The 16,685-nt window shown below is 41.8% G+C and overlaps 1 protein-coding gene across 4 annotated transcripts in view; it reads left to right on the top strand.

The window, feature by feature from the left end:
• The window catches only part of RUNX1 (RUNX family transcription factor 1), a 74,158-nt gene that overhangs the window by 16,260 nt on the left and 41,213 nt on the right, over nt 1–16,685 (top strand). For all 4 annotated transcript variants that reach the window (XM_074929134.1, XM_074929125.1, XM_074929110.1 and 1 more), the window contains exon 3: nt 6,792–6,896. In XM_074929134.1, coding sequence (XP_074785235.1) covers nt 6,792–6,896 — 105 coding nt within the window. The remainder of the gene's footprint in view (nt 1–6,791; nt 6,897–16,685) is intronic.

The raw sequence follows: 16,685 nt of genomic DNA, 5'->3' as shown, positions 1-16,685 counted from the left end.
ATCACTGTAGCACAGCAAAGTGGGGGAAAAGTGACTTTAGGACCTGCTACCTGCATGAGCATTCTCCAGTGCAAAGGGAACTGTGTACTGTGTGGGATGGGTCTTGTAGCTTGGCTGATACACCTGATGGCAAGGCACATGCACAAAACATTACTGTGCATCACCAGTATGTGTCTGCTGAAACAGCTGCTGAGGGCCTGAGCCCGCTTTATTTTAACAGCTGTAAGTTATGCCGAGGATAGAACCACCTTCTGCATCTGTTTGCTAGATATTTCATGTCCACAGCTTGCAGACTTAGGGTTATGCTGTTGAGTTATGAAATAAGATGGTCAGGGACAACTTCCAGAAGACTGTGAGGGACTATCCTTACCCCCAAGATAATGGGCTTAAGATAAAATTCAATTTGTTGACAGCTTCTCTATTAATGTTTCTTGATCTCAGTTATGTAATTTTGGTTGCTTAATATAGTTTCTTATTGTTGCCTTAGGTTAAATGTACATATGCTTCACCAAAATAACACCTTGAAATGATCCCATCCCAGACACAGCCTTCTTCTAGCCTTCTAGCTCCAGGAATCCCCAGAGCTGTGGCAGGAGAGGCAGGTGGCTCTGCTGCTCTCCACCAAAGCATTTGACTTGTTAACTAGAAAAAAGCTTTGAGAATGGGCAGGGAGGAAGAGAGAGTGAAGTGCACATCTTGGTTAAGCACTCAGTAGTGCTGCAGGGAGCTAGGAAGGAAAGGGAAGGGGAGAAGCCAGCGCCAGCCACACTCCCGCAGCAGCGTGTTGCTTTTCCACAACTTATTGCAAAGCAAATTCAATAGTTCATAGCTGGGTTCAAGTCTGCAGCAGGGCCACTTTTGGCCATTTGCATGACAACTTGGCCCCATATAAATCCAGAACAAAACACCTATTGATTTAATGCAATGCAGATTTCATTCTGGGTAAGTAGATGCTGTGTAAACACAGATATAAGAACTTCCTGGAGTGAGACACTCGACAGAAATGCTCAAAAGTATACCTTTATGCTGATCCAGGCCGGTTTGGCGGGAGGCAAGTGGGTGTATTTCCCAAATCTCCAACTTGACACACGCTTACACCCACAAAACATCCATATAAAGATACAAACAGATCCATTGCCCATGCAACTGATTTGCATGGGCAATTTTTGCATTTCTTTGGGCAATCGCCCCAATTTGCTGACATCTCCCTATGTTTGCGTTTATCTATAGGGATTGTTGGTTGTGGCAGTCAGAATTTGTGAACTATTTACAACATGGTAGCAGATGAGGTGAATAACAGTTTTTTCTCATATTTAAATTCAGTGGTATCTGTGGTGCTGATGGTAAACAAATTATGGGGGTTTTTTGATGCTGCTTACTTCAGCTGCATCTTTTTTTCTGGTGAAATGGCCACTGGACCAAACATAACAGCCAAGTTATATTCTGACTGTGTGAAACTATCACTGGGACAGGAGAAAAGAGTCATCATCTGAGCAAGAATTTGGACTTGTGCAGGTTTTTTGCAATTGGACACACAACTTGAACACCTACAAAATATTTCACTTGTATGATGAACAGCATTTAACTAATGGAAGGTCAAATTATGTTGGCCCTTCTCGTCCTATTGATTGCATTTGGAGTATTCAGGGGCTTGAGTGGTAAGAATGGCAAAATTTGGCCCCAGTGTATAATAGTCAACATTTGAGAGTGAATACGCAAGTGTGTGTGTATTATATCCTGCCCAGAGATGCAGTCAGATATGTTATTAAAATGCAGTAGACATCTTCACTTTGGCAGATACCCAGGAAGATGTTGTGAGAAATTGTAAAGATGTATAAAATTGATCATTTAGCATGGTTTAATAAAAGTAAGTACATAAGCACTAAAAAGTAGGGTTAAAAAAAAAGTATCATAACCTTTCTTACTAGAACCTGAAAGTCTCTCACTAATGTAATAGAAATGTCTGTAATATAATTTGTATTGCATTTGTGTATTACATTTCATATTTTTCCATCTGTACCTTTTGTCCTTGTCAGCACAAGCATTCTTGGCTCCTTTCCCTTTTCTGTTCTCCTTTTTATCTAATAATTTACTGTAACATTTTTTAAAAAAAACCACAAAAAACAAAAAACAAAACAACAACAAACACACAACAAAATAAAACCCAAAACCCATGACTCTAATGACACATCTGTGAACATCAGAATAAATCCCAAAACCAAAAGATAGTAACTACATCATCTGTTGGCCTCCCTTTCCTCCACCCGCCACCATGGGCAAGCTTCTGAAGCTTTGACTTCCATTTTTTTCTGTCCTCATTTGGATGAATGTTTCCATTCCATCAATGGAATCAACGGCTCTTTTTGCATGAGACAGAGAAGGATTAAAATGAAGTGATAGGTTCAGGATGTGGCCTCTCTTCCCTAAAGCGTGTCTGTTCTCATTCCCCTTCGCATCTGCCCATGCAGCCACTTACATTTTAAGTGTGTCTTCCCACCCCCAGACCCATGTGGTCATGACACTGCCCAGGGATGACTAAAGCAGCACACAGGAGCTTCATGTGACCATATTGTCACTTGGGATTCATTTTTTCCCCCCTTGTTCCTCTCAAACATTTCCAGTTTACAAGACTCTTGCTCCCCCTAGAGCCCTTCAGTGCTGTTTGGGGGGACCACTTAATCTCTCATCATTCTAGATGTGAGCTCACTGCTCATTTTGCTTCCAGCCTCTGTCAGATGGGATGCAGGCTGAATGCAGACTTCACGTTCCTGTATTGCAGTGTAGGGTACAGGCACCACACCTTCAGATGCCCGGGTCTTGGAGACTAAGCTTCACCCTTGCTGGCAGACAATAGGCATTGTGCTTCCTCTTAAGTTCTTGCAACTTTGCACAGCATCAGGGGGTCTCATGAGCAATCCTGTAAAGTCGTGAGCTGGGGACAACTGGTTTAATCTATCTGATTTTGGCTATCACATCAGCAGTGACTCTTGAGGGCACTTTTGATAATACAGTCTCTAGCAAACCCATCAACAGTGTCTAGGTATCGTTTCAGAAGTCAGTATTGTATTTTGGCAAGAAATGCTACTGTTTCCATTATTTTTTTCTAGAACTGTTCTGACCTCAATGTTCTTGCAAAAATAAACATTACCAAGCAATTTTTCCTACCATAGTTGTGAGGGAAGACTTGATGGAGGCAGTGAGTCTTGTGCTCTGTCCTTACAAATCTTGAGGGTGTGCTTGATGTCTGTAAGAAGGGTTTCCAAAGGCAGAACCCCATCCCACATCTGGAGAATTTAATCCTTGTGCTCATGAGGTGCTATGTGCCTAATATTAGGAACTGTCAGGGATAGTTACAGAGAGCGCAACAGTCTCTGAAGTGACTGAGGCACCCCAGAAAGGCAAACTTGACATTGACATCATACATCAGCCCTTCCACTGTCAGGAAAGACTCCCATGATGACAGAGTAGCAATTGGCTTCCATACTGAGGCACGCATGATAGACCCAAGCTAATTTGTGTATGGTTTTGTGTAGATTTGTGGGGCTGTTTATCTCAGAGGGTCTCAGATTTTGATGTTAGCTAACAGAGGGTACGTGCCAGCTTTCTGTGACTGCTAGGACATCATCAAAATGTCATCATGACTATTGGAGGCATCCAAACCAGGCCAGTCTTTCAGAATGACTTCTTGGGGTGTTTGGTCCCTCTTTAGAGCCACTAGAGAGGTCAGTCCATTACTTAGGCTGTCTGACTCAGTTTTGGTGGCACCCACCCCTTTCTCAGTTGAGCAGAGACACTAAGTGCTCAGTGTAGGTCTTCTACCAGTAGTTCAGAGGTCCACTTAGGCATCAGAAATCATGGTATCTAATATAAGCTTTAGTGCTAGGGAGTCTGAATACAGCCTCCACTAACTAATCTGGTATTATTTCCACCAGTTTAGTTTGCTGCATGTTGCATACATATGTGTGTGTGTGCATGTGCAACGTGTATGCGCTTATGTGTATATGCATTATGCAAGTGTATGGTGAAAATAAAAGTCTGTATCATGGCTGTATAATACATAAAAGCAAGGAGGAGACATTTATAGTCCTGCTGTCTTGCCAAACCAGGTATATCCATAAAACACAGATTTCACTAACAATACCTCCAATCTAAATCTACCTTTGTCAACCAGACACATAAATGATGAGTAGTGTAGAAGCTATGAATAAAAGTGATAAAACCACTTAGTAAATCTAAATGTAAATGAAACAGAAAAAAAAAAAAAAAAAGAGAAAAAAACACAGCCAGAATTATTGGTAAGCAGCAATGAGTGACGTGTAGGTTTATGGTTATATAGTCCTGTGGTTAACCAGTATGTGGTTAATGAATAGTCTTCTGTCAACAAGACGTAAGCTAAGTATCTTCCTGCTTTTGCCAACTTGTGTCACAACCTTATACTGGCTCTGAGATCTTCTCTGTTCTGTAGAAAATCTTGAATGTAACTTCACCTCCCTCTTTTTCTTTATTCTGGTCTTGTAACATGGCCACATTTTACTACATTTCAGTATTTTAAAATTTTTTCTGTGTTTCTTTTCTCTCTGGAAAATCCATGAGAGCCTTCTAAAGAAATAAATTGACTATATATTCTAGCAGAACAGCAGGAGCACCTTAACCTGATGCATCAGCAGTTGTAAAAAAACTCAAAACAACAAATGGGAAGCAATATGGAAATACTGCAGATTAGCAATGCAAATAATTATATTTTCAAAGTCTCTTTCAGTCTTAGTTATCTAGGTGTTGTATATAATGATACAGGGAAACTATTTTTGGAAAGAAGGATGATCTACAGGTGCCTCTGATATTTTTTTAGTCTAGTGCTACGGGTGATAAAGTTTTTCAGAAAAGAGTTTATTAAACTTTATTGTTTTGTTGCCTCATAGAAAGATCTGTTGGGGTGGCAGAGAAAGAGTAACTAAGCTGTAAAGCTTTATCATGTAATTTGGTATTTAAAGAATGTCAAGAACACAACCATCTTTGGTCTGGGTAGATGTAGGACCCAAGAGTTGAAGGCCAAAGGCCCTGAGACAGGGATCTGAAATGACTTTTGCTTATGGTGCAATTCTGTCAGTCTCAGGGACTGCTTTCTAGAGAGGATGTGGAGGTGGGAAGACACTCTCCTGGGATTTGCGAGGCTTGTGTTTCAGCTTCTGTTTTGTTGGGGCTGTGATTCAGGATCATAGTCAGATGCAGCAGCCAAAGTGGTTAGCATCGCTGGCCACAGGCTTCCTGTGAGATTGTGGCCAAGACACTTTATCTCCCCACAGTTCCTCATCTGTAGAGTGGGGAGAAAACCTCCCTAATTCACAGGGATGTGATGAGGACAGTTTCCAGTAATAGCTACGTGTGTGTGCTTGCCGTGATGTTGATAGAGACCATTAGCACCAAAGTAGGAACTACATTAAGAGAAGTATTGAATTGCAAGTGAATGTGCATAGGGAGGCGGGGAATATTGCTGTTAGAGGAAGGCATTTATATTTACATTTATATTTATATTTACCATTATATATACATTTATATTTATTTATATAGATAAATGAAGCAAACAATAAACATGAGAAGTCTTAGAAGGGAAGAAACTCAGCACTTGGGAGTGCTGGAGCCAAGTGGTAAAATGAAGCAGGCAGATTTGTATGGGGAAGCTTGCACAGCATGTGCCCAAAGGAGGAGAACCTCAATTTTCTTACAACAGTTCCTGGTTATCTAACTTGGGGTCATGTCTCTTGATGTCTCTTACTGATAACAAAGATTCCTGTCAGTATCTGAGTCCTCTGTGATGCTGAGATAACTACGCGAAACCTGCTGACAGGCAATGTTTTTATTGTCGTCCAGGCCAAAGCCATAATGAATGCATATAGGAGGTCTTATCAAAGATGCAGAATGTTACTTCTGTTATTTAAAAAATGCCTGAAGTAAGTGCTGGCATTGGCCAAAAGCAAATCCAGGAGTAGCAGGATCTGAAGACATTGCAGTCACGAGGGGATATGAAACCCTCCCCAGCAGCCTTCAAAATGAGTACTTTTCCCAACTTAGAGCTGTGGCATGGACATAACAATTTTGAAAAGGCCTTTACAGTTTTCTTTCTGAATAATAGAGAATCTAAGCATAATGCTCTGCTATGTCTTCATAAAATGTTTTAATTCTCTGTGGACAAGCTGTAGGGATTTTTTTTATTTTTTCCATTCCTCTGTTTCTTGGCATTGCGCTAGCAGATTATTTTTAAAGAGTTCTGGTTCACAATATGGAATTGATCTAATGCTAGCTTCAACCACAAAGTGTGGGATTTTACGATCTGCCTAGGGGATCTGAGCACCCAGTTCTCTTTAATTTTAACAAGCACTCTTGATCAGATCCCTGTGGGAGTTTTGGAAGAGTCAACCACAATTTTTAAGCTCCTCTGAACTAGCACCCTTTAGAAAGTACAGATAAGGTACCAGCAGTCATGCAGATCAGATAAACTCTGTTAGGGGTAACCTCCTTTTTTTTTTTTTTTTTTTTTTTTACAAAAGAAGTGTAGATCATTTAAATATAAATTAATTTTTTTCCCAAAAGGTTTGATCAGTTGCCACAGAGGGAATGCATCCAGCACCAGGCAGTTGTGAGGTTATACACCCTGCTCTCTGGGCACATATCTATCTTCAGATATGGACAGCTGAAGTGTTTTAGTGCCATTTGGTATGTTTGAGTGCTGTATGAAATGAGAAGTACACCTTTTCTCAACACATATGCTCAGTGACATTTTTTTCCTGTTGCAGGGAAAAGCTTCACGCTGACTATCACGGTCTTCACAAATCCACCACAAGTAGCCACATACCACAGAGCCATCAAGATAACAGTGGACGGACCTCGTGAACCCAGAAGTAAGTGAGCTAACGACAGCATTTGCAGAAGGCCAAGTTGATGGTTTAGTATAGTGGTTCATCACCAGCCTCACAAAATGCAGCAATATCCAGTGCATGTGGAGCAGTGGGTATGTTTTAAGCCAAGGCTGTTCTATGAATGGTTTTAATTATGCCTTCCTGGAGCCTTATTTTTCACGGGTGTTCAGGTGATCTAGAATATGACTTGCATTGCATTTCTATCTACCCAGGGATGACTTGGATCATACCCAAAAGCTGACAGAAGGGATGCTGGTAAAAGGTGGGCAGCGTATACCTTATGCATCACTTCTTGCTAGTCTTGCCTTTCAGATATTAAGAGGATTTTAAAGCATTGGAAACCAATATGTTATCGATCTAACTTTTCAAGCTCAGCCACCCTGCAAAAATAAATAAATGCCTGAGAGAGGACTCCTGGTTGCTGCCTTGTGTGGCTCACTGTACCTCATGCTATCATATAGCTTAGGAGCACCCATTTTCACAGCCAGCCAATCTTTCCTCTTTTTTTTTTTTTTTCCTTTCTTTTTTTAAGAATTAAGTACAAGGAGGAGACGAATGGTTTGATATCTCCAGGGGAATACCCACACCTTTCACACAGGTGGTTGTTTTGTTCGAGTGGCGAGGGCAGGCTGTTTTGTCTGTGTGGTGAAGTGAGGGTGGAGCAGATCTGCAGGTATAGATGCTTCTGCAGCACATGTGCTGCCTGTTACCAGAGGCCATTGTTAACCTCAGTCACTAACCTGAATGGGGAATTTTCATATTTTTATCAAAATGCCCTGATGTAAATTGAGGTTTGTGGTTAGTTTCTTGCACTTCTCCCACCCACTTGGCAGAAGTTCTGGCTGTTGCTTAAGTGGAATCTTCCCAAGAGCAGAGAGCGGCAGGATTCAAACACCCACTAGAGAATGAGACTCACGGCTCAGGGTTTCTTAACTGGGGGAGGGGAAGAAAAGGAAGGTTTGAAACTTCAACTAAAATAGCTGAGAAGACTCATATCTTGCCTGTGCATTTTGTCCTTGAGCCTTCATTTGTCTGAGTTGCATCATGATGCTGCATGCATTTAGTGGAAAGATCTGACCTATATTTTTTGGATTTGAGGCCAGACTATAAAACAAATACTCCTGTCGGGGCAAGGCTTCTTATTTAGTTTGTTTTGGTGGTTTTGTTTTTTTTTTTTTTTAAATTGTGGTTGAATTGTCCATGAAAAATACCCCCGGTGAACCAGGCATCTGTGCACATAAAAAAATATATTTGTATATGCAAGTTCTGGATTTGCATATGCAATTATCTGAACATGTTCATTTGCAGACAACAAATAAGCTTTATTTTTTTGAATATGAGTCTGCTAGAATAGTAAGAAACAAAATCATCCTGCAGACATACCTACTGTTTTAAATCAATTCTTCCGTTGGTATAATAGTTAATATTTAATAAGATTCTACATTTTAAAAAGGAAGTAGAGATATAATACACACTGAAGTAACATATGTATCTTCCCAACTCAAATGTATGTAAAAGCTTCCTTGTAAATAATTTTACTTTGTCGCAGGCAATAGTGGAGGAGGCTTTATGCGTGTCAGGAGAAGAGGTCAGACTGCCTCCTCAGTAGGAATGCACAGCTACTTTTATCACTAAGTCATTTGTGATGCAGCGTCCAAGGGATTATGCTCCTTTCATTTTTAAGTGGGCTGCAAAGTCCTTCAGTTTGACTTGTCACCAAGGGTTTCTGTATTGCAGCAGCTGTTGTGATCAGTCTGGTATTTCTTCTTCTCTTTAGACATTTTACACGAGTTGGTCTGATGAGATGCACCACAGGCTGTGAAGGAAAAAAGAGTTGCATTCTCCATTCTGAGGCAGTTCTGGCGGGTTTGGGCTGTACATTATTTTTCTGTACTCTCGCTTGGTGGGTGTATCCTATTTTGCATTGGTTCAATTAGATCAGTTACACCTGTAGCCTGTACAAAACCAGATTGCCAGGCTGTTACCTGCCCAAACTCACATACAAGATTTGTGGTTAGACGTATCAAAACATGTATGCTGTATACTGAAGGGATTTAAAATTATATCGGCCTTCTTGTATTGAGACTAGAATCAAAATAAAAATTGCTAGATTAAAGTGGTTTTAGTTTCAGTAATCGATATTTGGGAACGTTCGTGCTTTCAGATCCATGACTCGCTTGAGCTAAAGGAATTACAGAAATACTGAGATGTATTTCCTAAGATGTCTCAATTCAAAAGAAATTCCTGGAAGACGGTAATAGGAACAAAATTAGATACTGGTTCTCTGTATTACAGAGACCTACAAAAAACATGCTGAAGTCCAAATACAACTCTAGCAACAGTTTTTGATTCATTTACTTCATGTTTATAATGGTTCTCAGTCTGAGCATTCTCTGTGAAAAATGCTGGAAGGTAAGGGGCCATTTCTGAAGATTGAGGCCATCTGAGATAACCAGAATTTCACACCAGGATGATTTTTAGTCAGCTTTACAGGACATACCTTTCTTTTAAAACCTTTAAGATTGATTAACTTAAGAAATAACAGAAACATTTTCATTTGTCTTTCATATGTTCATATGTCAGATAATGTTCGACCAAGAGCAGTTTCTGAGCCAGAATTAGACAGGTTCTCAAAGTGGGTTTTTTTAATGCAAAAGGTCGGCCTCTTCAACTATGCATGCTTGGGGAAAAAACTTCAAAAAGTAATCCAGAACAGGATTTTAAGCCATTTTTGGAAAACAGAAAATACTCAAACCAAAGGCTCCAAAAGCAATATTCGAAGCAACAGACTTTTTGGCTCAATGGGATGTGTGGAAATACCACAACAGGTGATGATAACACAGTGCATATTATCTTTGCTCTGCACAAAGCCCTGCAGACTAGGTTCTTGGATGTCCCATTGTACGCTTGGTCACGGTTATGGTGATGGCCTTTACCTAGCAGCCTATTTGCCTGTGTAACTACCGGATTTGCATTTACAACTGTGATAATTACTCTTGAACAGGACTTGCATCATTGTCCTTTTTTTGCCATTGAACTTCTGCCTGTGCCTATCCAGATGATACATCTCATCAGATTGTCATGGCTTGTAGACAGAGCCAAGGCACTTAAGAATCTGGCTCTTTCTCCACTGCTTTCTTTATGTATTTTTAAAATCTCTTTTGAACTTAGCATTTTCATTCTCCAGCTCTGAATAAATGCTTATTTTCAAAATATTTTATAAAAAGAAATAATACTGCACTGTCAGGGGAAGGGCAAGATGACCTAACCCATCATTTTCTTCTCCAACTTCTATGATTCTATGATTCATAAAGCAATTTATGTTTTTATGAGCTAAGTCCATGGGGAAAATCATTAGCAGTAACCAGATCAAGAGTAGTGCTCCTGATGAAAATACTTTTGGTTAGGAAACTTGGTAGAAATAGTATGACTCTTAAATTAAATATTTCCCTTAGGCCATTTGACCTACTGTGTATGTCTGCTGAAAAATTAGGTTTTTCTTCTTTTGACTGCTTCTTTCTGGTTTTCTCATTTAATTGTTTTAACCTACATAGCTCTGAAAAATTCAGTAATGGACCAGGTGCCTGAAAATGCCAAAAAATGAAAAGGCTACATGGATTTAGCCCCAGTGGGCCTGAGATGTCCAAGGTTAAGCTGGGCATTAAATGTCATTATCCCATATTGGATATGTGGTTTTCCCAAATACTTTTTTGGCATTCTTATATCAAAGAGCAGGATGCAGAGGGGCAGAGAGAGAATAATATTGCTGAGCAGTATTTGAGATAGGAGCTTAAAAAGCTGCTGGCCCAAGAAGCAGCTTTTTAGAATGGAAATTTCATTTTGCTTCCTGTCAAAGCTAGCTGGGGCAGGTGGGTAGGTGCAGGTACACTTTTGATCAACCACAGCTAACACCCTCAGATCCTGATCTGAAGTGATCCCATCTCACTTGTAAGGTTCAAGGAAAGCCCATGGTCTGTAGCTGTTCTGAAGGAAATTTTCAAACACCCCCTTGCCTGGCCTGAGGTCTTTTTTAGGCAGTCTGCAAGGGCTGGTGGTGTTAAGTGCACCTTATCCTTTCCCCTGCCCTGTCCAACCGTTGCCCACAGACTTTGACTCCCAGAACAGCTTCTGGGAGGAGAGTCAGCATAGCCCACAAGGGGCTGGTATCCCCCGTCCCATGATAGAAGTGAGGAAGACTCTGCATGTGTCAGGCTGGGAAGGGATGATTCCTCTGAGGGCTTCACATCACCTTCAGCCTTTCATTCAAGGAAAGCCAAACCATTCTCCGAAAAAACTTTTCATCTTAGTGAACTGAAATAATACTAAATGCCTTAATTTCTTACTTGCTTTCTGCTGCAAGTGGCTCCATCTGTTGGAAACTGGGACTAACATGTACCAATTAACAGTTTAGAACCATGGAAAACTGAATTATCGTGTTAGAGACCCACCATATAAATTTCAGTAATGACTTAACAGATCTTTCCATTCACTTGGAGACTTACAGTGCCTAAAACATGTAGACAACAGAGGTGGTGCTTAGAAGTTGATTGTCCATATAACAGAAATGCAACTGGGACTCTTTCTTCCTTTGCAAGCACTAGTTCTGTGCTCAGTAGCACACCAGCCTCTCAGTATCACAACCCAACTTTGTTAATCACTTTTCTAAAAATCTTGGCTAAGGTGCTTGTCCCTGAGAGCTTCCAATCTAAATAGATTGTGTACAGACAAAAGAAAGGGATGGGCTGCAAGAAAAGCCAACGGTTGTGCACTGCCGGGTCTATGCCTGTGCATTTCTGTCCCTGCGTCCTATTGTCTGGGTGACACCGACGTGGGTGGACTAGTGCTTAAATTATGGGTGCACTCTGGGGACATTTCTGGTTGGCTTGTGCAATGGTTTTATGCAAGCATGTGGCAGCTGGAGGAAGTTACAAAACATCGCTAGCTCAAATTCACACAATGTGACTTGATGCGTTGCTGCCTCTGAATGGTTATGGGTATGTAGGGGATTGCTGTTGGTTTCCTTTCTGTGTGTGTGTCTTATCGAAGGGCGGACAAAGAGCAATTGAATCCATTTAAATAAAATAAAGTGGTATATTATTGCAAGGGCATGCCTGAAGACCAAAGGAGCTGTTTCTGAACAGGCAGCACAGTCCTAGCAGTCCCCTGGCAGCAAGGCCAGCTCCATGGTCCCCCAGAGCGGCAAGGGAACAACAGCCTAAAACGTACATCCTGCGGTTGGGCACGTCTCCCCCCGCTGTGAAAGCTGTGCACGCCACCAGCCCATTTTTCATAATGAAAGTACACAAAGAGCGAAAGAGCAGAGAGCAGTTTGTCCTTTTGTGACTTGTGTTTTCTGAAGAAAAGTGAAGAGTGAGGGGGAAATCAGCCTGTTTCCATTATGCACGCACTTTCACACAACTAGCCTGAATTATTCCAGTGATACAGCATTGCACCTTCTGGCTTAGCACAGGATCATATAGCACAGGAGCATCACATAGCATGGGACCACCCGACACTGGATGTGACAAGTTTGGCTGCAGAACGAGACCAGAGGCCATGTGTCTGGATGCAGTCAGCTCTGTAGAGCATCCACAGGCACCTCTGCAGCTCTCAGGGCCCCCGTGTCCCAGAAAGACCTCTCTGTGTGCCACATCCTGGCTGCTTGGCAAGCCCCTTCTCATCTGTGAGGGGATGGTGGAGCAGCCCCCTTGGGGCAGGGGCAGCTCTGGGCCAGGGTTGGCCCCCTCACAGCAGCTGTCAAGGCTGGCACAGCACCAGCCTGTTATCTGAGGTCTCAGAGTCTCCTTGCCTGGCCACCCACGGGGGCTTTCACTGGCAGCAGGAATCTGAAGCAAAGCCCATGCTCTCAAGCAGTTGGTTTCATATTGGAAATCATACAGACCATCAGGCATGTGGCCAACAAACTGAAAAGACCAGTAAAAGCAAGGACCGGTAGCTGCTGTAACTACCCCAATGCAAATATCCCTCAGTGCAGACAAGGTTCAGGCAAGACCTGCCTCATATGGACTTTAACTGGCTAGTAGCTACCTGCAGCTCCTAAAACCAGTGCTGGTTGTTCTCCATCACATGTGCAAAGGATTATGAAATTTCTATGAATGCTCAGCACTCCCTGGCATAACAGTGATAGGGAGAATCCTTTTTGTCCTACTCAATAGGTAGGACCTCAATAGGTTTTTAACACCAGCATCCTTGAGGTTTCATGGTGCAGATGCTTCTTTTCCATATTGAAAAGAAGGAACAGGATTATCTTCCCTGACATTTATCAGTCTCACAGCTGAGTCAGTTAGGAGAGTTGCTGTTGGGTGATACGAAGCAGGGAATTTGTCATTTGAGTTCAATAAAATTATCAAATATTGCAGTAAGAAATATTGTGTCAAGACTGCTTTTCTGTGAATGAGGTAGCTCATACATACTTGCTTGCCTAGTTATTTGGCTGGTTTTTTAAAGACACGTTGACAGGACAAGCTCCTTCCTTGCATAAAGCAGGTAAACAGGAAACCAGAGTTGCTGCAGTGTGGGCTAGGAATGGTGGTAAGACTGGCCCAGTCCTATAGAAATTATTTCAACTCCTTTTTTGAGTCATTTAATCCCATACAGCTCTTTTTTCCACCCCCCTTGAATTAGTATGATTTTAAATTGAGAATAGGTAGGAAGTTATTTTTCATTTCTTTCACTTTTTTTTGTCTTTGTCAACTTTGGGTTTTTGCACTTAAAATTAATTATTTTATTGCCTAGCAGTTGAATGTCTACAAAGACTGTGGTAAATATTTATCAGTGTTTACCTATATTTGCATAGGGGATTTTCAAGGGATATACAGCCTCAGTCTAGCTCTGCTGAGGTCAGTGGGCAAGTACTCTGTAACTGACAAAAGCAGGATTAGATGAATCTATATTACTTCTGAAAATGCTTCCTAACCAGTCAGTAGGTCTGACTTTCTCTTGTCAACTGCACTTACACTCAAAGAATCTATGGCTGTTAGGATTGGTGAACAGGTCTTTTTTGGGGGGAGCATTTTCCATAGAAATACGAAAAAAGACTGCATGGATGCCACTTGTATTTTGTGTGTGTGTATGTAAAGAAAAGCATTAATATGCATCACCTTGGCAAGTGTGTTGGCCGTAGAGGATGTAACTATATGCTGGTCCCCACTGAAGACCTTAGTTTACTGACATGCCAAGTATCTTACCAGTAAAGTTGGTTAGTGGTGCTCTGAATCAAAGATTTCTGAGTCTGGTCCTTCATCCATCATGTTTCTTCAGCAAGGAAGGACTTCTGAATGGTAGTCATTAAACATGAATGAATGAAAGGTTTGAAGCAGAGCTGGGGCTTTACATCAGCTGGACTGTAGCTGAAACATGCAACTTGTAGTTGCATGATGGACTTGTAGTTGCAACCCCTCAGTGGAGCTGCCTACTGTGGTTTTAAGAGTGTAATATAGTCCCTGCCCCTCCTAGAAGGAAGTTAGCTAGCAAACCTGTTGGAGCATTGGTTGGTCATCCCGCTGTCCCTCCAGGGTTAGCCACCAAAAGCCTACCGTGCTGCTGGCAGATGAGGTTTCCTTCAGGGATGTGGTGGAGGGCAGCAGGACCCAACTGCACACAACTTCTGCAACCCACTTCCTTCACCCTGCTCTCTACAGGAGGCAGGAGAGAGGGCCTTCTCTTTCTCTTGGAGAAGGGGGAGGACAACTTTCACCCTCCGTGGAGTGATGAGATGCTCCTGATCACTAAACAAGGTTTTGGCAGTGCAGGACCTTTTCTGAAGCCTCTGTTTATGAGGAGGCAGTTGCCTTACTTACGGGTTTACCAAAGCAACATGTCTAAGAGAAAGGTTGGATGAAGCTGTGCAGCACGTTCAGTGAACAGCTCTATTTTCTTCTTGGAATAAAACTGGAAGGGGTGAAAATCCATCTGCACTGCAGTCCCTCCCAGCTTTGCCTGCCCTGGATTATCAGAAGGTGCAGCAGGCCCATACAAAAACACTGCAGGCTTTTGCTTCATCCTCTGTCACCCGTTGTGGAGAATGCAAAAAGGACTTTTGCTCTACATCTCCATTTGTGTCCTTGCTCTTTGCTTGTCTGCTGCAATAAGGAATTGTAATGAGTAAATGCATCTTCTGTCAGTGTTAATGATAAATCTTGGTCAGACTGTTCCTATGTCAGTTCTGCATGGGTCTGTGCGAAGCATAAGGGAGAGCAATGCCTGGAAGAAGCCATCTCAACCGAGCTTCTGAACTGTAAAGGAAGGAGTTGTCTGTTGTATGAGGGCATGATGTACTTGTTTATAATTGAAACACATCCTAAAGAGAGGGCAAGATGGAAACATCTTCCCTGCCTTCTTTAATCATGAAACAGATAAGGAACAGCCTGTAAAAATGGGAGGAGACATGAGAAAAAATTTAACCAGCTTAACTTAAATGAAAAGTAGATTTTAATTTTTTTTTTAATAGTGACTGACCTTTATTCTTGCTTTGCAGAGTATTGTAGTTTGAGTCCATTCAGCATGATATGCACCAGGCCATCTTCTCAAGGCTGACCAGTCCAGAAAAGCCAGGCTGTGTCATAACCTTAATACATAAAGCTGCAGAAAAATTTAGGCGACAGTGTTGATTTAATTATTAAGGATTCTGTTTGTCTGAGACTGTCTGCCTCTCCTACCTACACCCTGCATTATGGGCTGTTCTTCATTACCTGCTCTACCTATCTTCGCAATCTAGCCGCAAACAGTTTTGGTTGACCACACCACTTCCCTCTTGAAAGTTAATACTGTTTGACTCATTCTGTACTGCTAACACCAAGCCAAAGAAAACAAGCCAAAGAATAACCTGCTTGTATGCAGTTTGGAAACTTCTCAGAGGCCCTGCTTTCAAAATGCTATACAGTAGCTTACTATATCTCTCTGCAGCTGCAAAGAAAATGAGGAAAGCAAAAAATGGTTCAAGAACCTAAAATAAAGACTAGGCAGAACCACATGAAATTTATGAGCTTTCAGTGAACTGCAGTCCTGTGTAGGCACAATGGAGCATTAGTACAGAGGAGGGACGGCTTAGTAACCTACAGATTAAAATATCCAAACTCATTTCTTCGGAAACACAGGTATTTTCAACTATTGTGTGGAAACACCAGTCACTGGCTTGGTACAAGCAAAGGTCTTTAGTTCAAGGGAAGTGCCTAGCCTAGCTATATACTTTTTCTGGACAGGAGCAAAGTTTTTTACAAGTCGTGAAAGTCTGAACGGTCAGTATCCATAGGGAGTAAGTTTACTTCTGTGTTGCCAGATTTCCCTTGTTTACATAAACAGTGAGCCACAGGACTTGACCTTTAAGTTGCAGGTCCCTTGTTCAACTCTGTCTGAGGCTGAATGATGGAGATCTTTTACTGTCTAGAGATATTTTGGTGGACTGATGAAATGGGTTTCTGTCTAAACTATTTCTCTGACCTCCAATAGTGTGATGTTTGTGCAACTCGCTTTCCTGTTCGTTTGTCCTCTCAGAGGCACTGCAAAGCTGTCAGATTCTATCGTCCCTTGCTTTTCCCACTTGGGCTGAGGGAGGGGGTCCATATTCATCCTACTTAAGCTTACACATTTGATTAAGGTGCCTGAATTAGGATCCTGGTCCCCTGTATTCAGCAGAGAGGCAACCATCTCCAAAGGGCCACTCAAATGGTGGCTTAGCCCTTGCTGCCTGAGCCTTGTGTTTCTGCAGCTTTTCTTTGGACAGAGGTGTCTTTTTGTGCCTGTATTTTTCTT

The sequence above is a fragment of the Athene noctua genome, chromosome 1, assembly GCF_965140245.1.
Source record: "Athene noctua chromosome 1, bAthNoc1.hap1.1, whole genome shotgun sequence".
NCBI lineage: Eukaryota > Metazoa > Chordata > Aves > Strigiformes > Strigidae > Athene > Athene noctua.
Note: the sequence above shows the minus strand (reverse complement) of the source record. Positions and strands in the feature narration are given on the sequence as shown.